The sequence below is a fragment of the Thunnus maccoyii genome, chromosome 8 (assembly GCF_910596095.1).
Source record: "Thunnus maccoyii chromosome 8, fThuMac1.1, whole genome shotgun sequence".
NCBI lineage: Eukaryota > Metazoa > Chordata > Actinopteri > Scombriformes > Scombridae > Thunnus > Thunnus maccoyii.
In genome coordinates this window covers 28,366,293-28,374,846 of record NC_056540.1, presented here as the reverse complement: position 1 = coordinate 28,374,846, position 8,554 = coordinate 28,366,293, and the positions used below count along the sequence as shown (strand labels likewise).

General features: G+C 36.9%; 1 protein-coding gene across 1 annotated transcript; it reads left to right on the top strand.

The window, feature by feature from the left end:
- The first annotated feature begins 949 nt into the window (after positions 1-949).
- Positions 950-4,194, top strand: LOC121902011 (interleukin-15-like). The gene is made up of 4 exons (XM_042419168.1): positions 950-1,277; positions 1,376-1,414; positions 1,868-2,011; positions 2,130-4,194. Exons 1-4 carry the CDS (start codon positions 1,161-1,163, stop codon positions 2,259-2,261), a joined length of 432 nt encoding a protein of 143 aa, XP_042275102.1. The 5' UTR covers positions 950-1,160; the 3' UTR covers positions 2,262-4,194.
- Positions 4,195-8,554: the final 4,360 nt, after the last annotated feature.

Sequence of the window (8,554 nt, the reverse complement as noted above, 5' to 3'; positions counted from 1 at the left end):
TAATGTTAATGTTTTATTGTTTTATAGTATAATTACCTGCGTTCAGAAGCAGGAGGAATACACCAGCACATGGTGGAGGTGGTAGGAATACACCCACACATGAAAGTAAAATGGACTATGTGGAAAGACTGAGTGGAAAGACAACTAGGAGCAATGACTGATGATTGCCAATGAGGCAATTAACCAATATAATAAAAGAAAATCCCTCATATCTTCTGTTATTTGAATATAAACTTTGAACTCCTGGATGTCGGTACAACATGCCAAAGATGCAAACAAAGAAGCACATTTATCCCACATGGTATTATTCAACAAACTTTCAGTATTAAAACCAGCATTTCTGTATATATTTCAATATACATATCATTAAATTATATGCTTATATTATGCACTTTTCCATGCTGACCCAAGCTTGCTATCTTTTTCAATATCTTGAAAATTTGGTTTGGTTTTAACACCTCGATGTTGGTTCAGCGGTTGCGAATATTATCCACTGATTAAGGTGTGATCAGTGAATATTCCACTGATCACATCATGGTGAATTACTTATTGGCAGATTTGAACAATCCAGATGTAGCCCACGTTGTGAGTCAATTAGCCAGGACATCTTAAGATGTGTATAGTATTTCAATTATTTTAGTTTTTAGTCTCCTCTTCTTTTTACTCCTGTTCTAAAAAGGTGCTATATACACGAAGTTTGCTTGCTTGCAAAACAGATGCATAAAACTTGCATGAAAATAAGTTCAAAGCACAGTTAAAAGCTAATTTGTGCAGATCAACTTAAGATAACACAAAAACCACCAGGTTTTAACATGTATAAAAATACTGAGTGCTACACATTCATCACAGAGCAAAGAGAGAAAGTGAGAAAAAAAAAAAACCCTCTGCACCACAGCCAACCTAGTTTCACAAAGAGGCTGAACTTAAAGTCAGAGGGATTTTACCACGTTGTAGTAGCATCATGACAAAAAAAAAAAAATCCCAAGAGTCACCTAAAGGAAAAAGAATGCTGTATGCATTAGGTGATACACAACTTATTCAGCCCACCCTTTCCACCCAACAGCAATATAAATACAATGCAGCCCAGAGGTTAAGTAAACCAATACAACACTTTCACTAACCAACTTGCTTATTACACTGACAAGCCTTCAAGACTGAATATGGAACACTTTATCAGGATTGCCTTTTGGACTGTTGCTCTCTTTGGTTGTCTTCAAGCAAAACCTGTTGTCCCCAGTGACTGGAATTTCGATTCTCTGAGGAATGAGGTCAACTGTGTAAGTAATTTCAAGCTGAATATTGTTTTTCTGCTAAGTGTGCTTCATACTTTCTGCCAGTTGTTAATACAGTTCAATGTTTTCTTCTGTCCAAACAGCTGAGTGATTCAACTTTCTATACTCCAAAAAACGTGAAGGTAAGGGTACATTTTGTTATCTCAAAATTAGACTAAAGCAGTATTTCTAAACTATAGAGAAAGAATATTTGAGATAATAGATAACAGTGAAAAAGTTTTAGATTTACAGTACTTTAAACTATAATAATACATTCCCAGAAATTTCAGTGAGTCGCAAGTAATAATGAAATATTGTATATATATGTACTATCACAAACCAAATATGATGATGATGACAGACTGATCAGATTGTGAATATAAAGTCAGAACAGAAGAAAGTCATATTGGGTACTCCCCAGTATCAAAGAGGCTCATGCTTCAGGTTTAGTTGAGCTTTTCTAAACCACATTTAAAAGGTTCTCTAGTACAGGAAATGAGCTTGGCAGGTGTTGGTACTTCTCACAGCTGTGACAGCTTCTTTTCTCAGTCAGAGCAGTAAAACAAAGCTAAAACATCTTTCTCTTTCACACATAGGAAAAATGCTTTACTACAGCACTGGACTGCGCTATGAGAGAACTTGATGGAACAGCCAGAATCGAATGCGATGACCCCCACGGACACATAAATGACATGGTTGAAACTATGATTACAGAAATCGAGAAACGGAATAAGACCTTCGTAAGTATTTCTTTATTCTGTGTTACCAAATCATGCGCCAATGATTAAAAAAGTGCGATTAACACAACATGAACTTTGCTCAAAAGGACTTAACTGACTTATCGTCTTCTCCCACTAGCCTCTGACAAACTCCAGTGAATGTGCCTGTGAGGGATTGCCTGAAACTTCTTTCCAGGACTTTCTGAAGGAAACGAAATCTTTATTTCAACAAATAAATGGTCAAGAGAGAGGAAAAGCCTCGGGTCAATAAGACAGGGGCAACCTTTATGCTGCAGCTTCAACCTTTGCGCCGCAGCTTCACCATCAGTACAGCAAAATGCTGCAGGAAGTCTATACAGCTACAGTGTACTGCAAAGAATGGAGAACTAAACGTCAGCTGGTAGGAGATGGTGTAATCAGCCACTGGTTCTAAAGCAGACCAACTTTTCAAGAATGTATCAAAGTGTTTTATGTAACCAAGCAACGTCTACACATGTTTGTATTAACACTGCTCTAAAATATTTGCATTTATAACCATGTCACTGTAATATGGAGACAAGGCAAATATTCATATTAAATGTTTTGTTGTTTTTTTTGTTTAAGTACTTATTAATATAATCTTATGTTTTGACAATTACATACAGTACCAGTCAAAAGTTTGGACACTTTCTCACTTAAGTGAATGTGTGTCCAAACTTTTGACCAGTACTGTATATATTTCTGTAATTTCTATAAGAAACTGATGTGAATTGTATTTAAAAGTTCTCAGTACATGTCCAACAATGAGAATGTATTTGATGTAAGTTCTTGTGAAGCTCTAAATTTCTATTTATATATTTATTGTTTATTTAATATGCTGTATTTTGGTGCTCTAAACCTGAAGATATAACTTAATAAATGTTGTCTTAAAGAGTTCTGTGTATTGCCAATATTAATATGTATAAATAATGAAAAACAAGCTGACAGTAGAATGTTTTGAAGGCATGTCCTTAGAAGATTACAAATATATTTGTCCGAAAAACTGTTTAGCCCTTGTGTATTAATTGATTAATGCATCTCTGCATTATGTTTTGGATTGACCTACCCATAAAATAAGATACAATACAAATTCTGTCATAGAGACAGATATTACCTCTTAGTATTAGCAGAGATGACATCAATGTGGGAGAGGATTAGGTGTGTGGCCTCTGTAGGCGGCTGAATTTCCTCAACGTTAAGGGCAAATGAAGTAGTCAAGCTGTCCGCAAGTTGTATGGAAAACCAAGTCAGTGATTAGTCATTGACACTGTCAAGTTATTTTAGGAACAATTACAAATTCTGTACAGTCCCATGGCGCTTAGCAGAAAAGTAGGTCAACTTTACTGTTTGTAAGTTGGCAGGTTAGCCAAAATCTAATAGTGGTCAGGTCCTCTCACTCCAGCACTACTTTTAAATCTCATTTTAAGACCCATGCTTTTGTGTCTCCACAATTATTAGCATGACTACGTGATTGTTTTTATTATGTCATGTTACACAAATGTACTCATTTATTTCCATTTTAGTAATTTAAATGTATTTTAAATGCCACATTAGCTAATAACAGGCCCTGATTACACTGAGGAAGAGATAGTAGAGGCAGTAGTAGAGTACAGGAAGAGATGGAAACAGATGATCCGCATTGGTGGCCCCTAACAGGAACAGCCGAACGAAGGATTACACTGAAATGGATGTGCAAAGTACAAGCACAGAAAAAGTCAACCTTTTATGATTATGATGAGCATCATTTTTTAATCAGATTTCTGAGTAGCTGCACAGATTCCAGCAGTATGTTTGTGACCTCTGTGACAAAGTAATGACACTTATAAGGCTGCAAACTAACCACTCGGGTTCAAAGGGTTAATGCAAGTAACTTAGTGTAACTCAGTGTAACTTACAAGCACGTTTGAGTCTAAAATGCAACAAAAACCTTATATCTGAACGACATAAAGTGTTGATTGTCATCGTCTTTCACACTTACACTTATGAGCGTTTTCTGAACTACTGCTCATATTGGCAGGATGTCAGTTTGTCAGTGGGTTCCAAAACAACCCATGTGATAATTATATCATAAGACAATTCATGAGTATTTTCTGATCTGCCACCTCTGTGGTTCTGTTTTAAGTTTATTCAACAAAATCTGGGTAAGGTTACAGCATGGTACAGTTAACAAAAGGTCATGCATTGACCAGCTTTCCATTAGCCAACTATTGCATGGTTTCAAGTTTCCTTTTGTTGCTAAGTCCCCGTTTTAAGGAGAAAGTAATTCACCTTTTTGTTTATTCAGTGGATGGTTATCATCACCAGTTTTAATTATTTCAACTTTGTTCCAGAATGATAATGTTTTATGTTTTCTCTGTCAGTTTGGCATGACAGGCAGACTTCAATATGAGCTTTGGTGCCGCTGCTGTGGATAAGCAGCCAATCAGAGGTACCAAAGCAGTAGCAAATTCAGTAAGCACCGCCGTTGCAATGACCAACACTGCACCATAAAAATCCCAAACTATCCACATTACATTAGCCAGAAAATGTGTTTGGATAGTGTGAAATAGAAAAAGACAGTTTTCATAACCCCCACCCCCACACCGCTACTTTAGGACAATCTGTAGAGCTCGTTGTCATTTGGACTATCAATGCAGTAAAATGTAGTTCCCCTGAAAATTGCCCACAGGCGGGTAAACTGATTAAGCAGAACAACAGGTAGATTTCTGGAAAGACATGTTGCTGCTGAGTTTTTCAAATCTTTTAATGCTAACAGCACCTGTTTCCACTGGATATTTCCCGAAACCTTACTATTCAAGACAAATCAAATGTAAGCTGCAATTTGCAAACTCTACAAATTCATCAGTGTACATCAGTGCAGCGTGCACTGCTAAATGTACTGCAAAAAAGCTGATGTTATTTTAAAGTACATTACATGAGCATATAGACAATATTACTATATAGATATTTATTATATGAAAAGGGTGGCATAGTAATATGGTTTGTGTCAAATTGGACTAGTGACAGTCTGGTCACCTCCCAAAAAACAATGAACACTTATTTATGCCATGGAGAGTTACTATTTTGAATATTTTCAGATTTTTAAGGGTTTTTTTTTGCCTTTTTCTCACCCATATCATGAAGAAGCCATTTTGTGCGTTGTTACATTACTTATAGTGATACGCTGACATAATTTATTTGACCTTTTGTTTAAACATTTGCTACTGTAGATTTCGAGGAGAAAACAGTGGCAATCAAAATACACCAAGGTGCCCAATGAAGTTCTAAATCTAACCACATTTACAAGAATGCAGTATACTACAAATCCTCTTGCACAGCACCTCGGCTTAGGTGCTACAGCTTCACAGAGCTCAGGTCTCAAATGTTTTCACTTTGTAACCACATCAAGAAAGTTGCGTTTCCTGTTTATCTCTAAACCTACTAGTAGCACCTCAGTGACTGATGCCAGAAAGGGGGATGGTTGGGCTAAGTAACACTTAACTTTCCACACATTATAATGTAGTTGTCAGCAGATTCAGGTTTTTATTCATTTATTTCACAACTACTATAACTCCTCCTGTGGGCACCCATATATGGAGGCTGGTGTATAAATAGATAATGTATGAAAATATAGTGAAACCACTGGTAATTATATAAAATATTTCTTAAAATAGTTATTAAAATTGTTGAAAACTACTGTGCATTAATAGACACTTAAAAATATTCTCATATCTGTCTCAGGCAGATTTACTGGATGAATCTACGTCTGTTATGGAAGAACTGAATCACAGATCCTAGTGATACATGACAAGGCTCTGACTCACAAATGTAAAACCTATAATGTAAAAACTACATAAATAACACTAATATTAATAACATTAAGGGTAGTAGGCACAATGAGAAATGCTACGAGCCAAAACAGATTCCAGTCCAACACAAGAAACAAGAGAAGGCGGCATTTAATTAATAATGACACATAGAAATTACACATTAAGAATCAGCCAAAATGTCAGAACTAAAATATTGTGGGTTGGTGACATTTTCAACTTCGAGCTGCCATTTTCAACTTTTAGCTGCCTCATGTTAGTCTGTACTCTGCACTTATGGAATGCACACAACATAGCATTAAGGAAGTCTTCGAAAAGGACGGTTGGAAGGGAGGATTTCTTTAGGTTTGGGAGATGTCCCTCTTCTAATTAACAGGACAGATGTCAATTATTTGTCTTTCAAATATTAAAATTGTCCCTGCTAACTGACAAACAATAAATTTACAACATAAAATATTCACAAAATGTACTGGCTGCAGCAGAAAGGAGGGCAATTTACATGTAGCGTCTTCCAAAACAAGGCCTTCTAGTGTAAGGTACATCAAGCCAACACTATTTTATTTTATTTTCTTTCTACATCACCATTTAATGCAAGTTGGTCGATGATCGTGACTTTCTCCTCAAGAAAATCAAATGCAAAGACATCGGCATCAGATAAAAAAAATGCATTACACCTTAGAGTAACACTGCGCTGCAAGTGATGCAAATGCAATGAGGTAAAAGGGAGAAAAATATATAGTATGAAATCTGGAGCTGTACATACAATGGAAAGGTTTGATCCTTGGACACCAGCTCCTGAATGCACAGGTAATTCCTTCTGTAAGCCAAACCAGTAGGAAGTAAACACACCACTCCATTCACAAGACTGCTCTGAAGAAAATGATCCGCTGCATTGCATACACAGGAAACCAAAGCATTTCCTGAGTGCTTATGTGTAAAGAGAGGCAAACTTTGCATCAACATGAGAGGTCAACTGGTTTGAATCCAATGACAATGGCAGTCAGATCTTTGCATAATACAGTCTGTTTTTACAAAAACCTGTGGATAGGCCTTGAAGAGCCAATTCACACTACAATGCCCCCAAAAAGATGTGAAATCAGCACTTATCGATATCAACTGCTGGTAAATTTACTGCTGGTCTACCAACCAGTTATAGAGAGCAACAGCAAGTTGTTTAAAGTTCAGCAAAGGCTACAGTATCAGTCCAAAGTTTGGACACATTTTCTCATTCAAGGGAATGTGGGTCCAAACTTTTGGCTGGTACTGTATGTGTAACTTTAAAATTAGTTTAGTTTGCACATAGTGCAGTAGGAAGTTACACTATATCTTGCAAAAACAATTTACACCATACAAGTTACACGTCTCCTGAGCAAGTGCAAATCATTCCTTATTAACTGTTGACATGCAAGAACAATGGTTTGGACTAATGTTACGAAAGCAAGGGAAATTTTTCTTGTAAGGGAAGCTAACACATGTTGCATGTTAGCAAGTTCACATGGGATAGCAGATATTCAGTTATCTTTTTCAATACAACAGTCTATTGTATATCTTACTTTGTCAAAGCAAGTTATAAAAAACGATCCATCAGAAGACTGACTTGTAAGTTCAATGCCAATCGACTGATCCTTTTAGCCCTATCTGATGTACTGTTTTGGCTCAGCCATGTTTTTAGTCTTGTTCGTTTCTGGGTGTTAGCCAGACCCTTAGCCAATGTTTTTGTACCTGGTCTACCCTGGATGTGGACCTGAGTAGGGTTGAGTACCGAACTCTGTACTTTTAAGGGTGCCGGCCAAATTACATTGACACCACTGTGCACTGATTCATGTTAGAACAATCAGTGCCAAATTTCGGTACCTAGCAGGACTGAGAGTGACAGAGTTACCACAGCCCCAAAATAAGTCTTAAAAAACACACATCTACCGACTGAAATATCTCACAAGGAGGCTCCAACACTGACAGGAGCACCAACTCGTGGATATAAAGAGATGCAACAAATCCATTTTACCAGCCTGCACTGCGGCTAGCAGCTAGTTAGCATGGCTAGCAGTGTTAGCATAGCTATGCCGTGTGTAGCCCACAGACTGTATAAAAAGGTGTAGCTGTAGTTACTCTGGTTTAACAGCACCGTGCGGGGCAGGTGATGTGTGTTTGCGGTGTTTGTGTGCTCTAAAAGATGCCACAGCGTGGATGTAAAGTCACACAGCTGACAGACTGTTAGCCTAGCATGCTAATCCTACGGTCTCTCTGTAATAACAAAGAAACCAAAGAAAGGTATCGTTGGGTAACGTTAGCAAATTCCAAGTACCGGTACCAGTACCAGTTCAAATGTGAACCCTAGACATTAGTCCATGGATGTTGATTTGATAACAGTTTTCTACCTGTACTGAGGCTACTTTGAATGTTCATATTTTGAACACTTTAAGCTGTGCAAACACTTTCCTATTCCTATTATCACAGCTTTAGACAGCTTTTTTAAAAATTTAAATTTCTGTAGTTTTTGGTGGATGTTGTAATACAATGACACGTGTAGTCAGCTCTGACTTTTAAAGTGTTCTTTGGTTATTTTGCATTTTTGCAAGATAAAAATGTACTCTGTTCCAGCATTTGAATTGGAATTATTTATCTTTATTGATTTCTATTATTTGTGTTAGCCATGACTTACTAAGACTGTAATCGTGTAGAGTGTTAAATCAAACTGCTTGAATATGGACCAAAATAAGGAACTGAAAACGCAAAACAA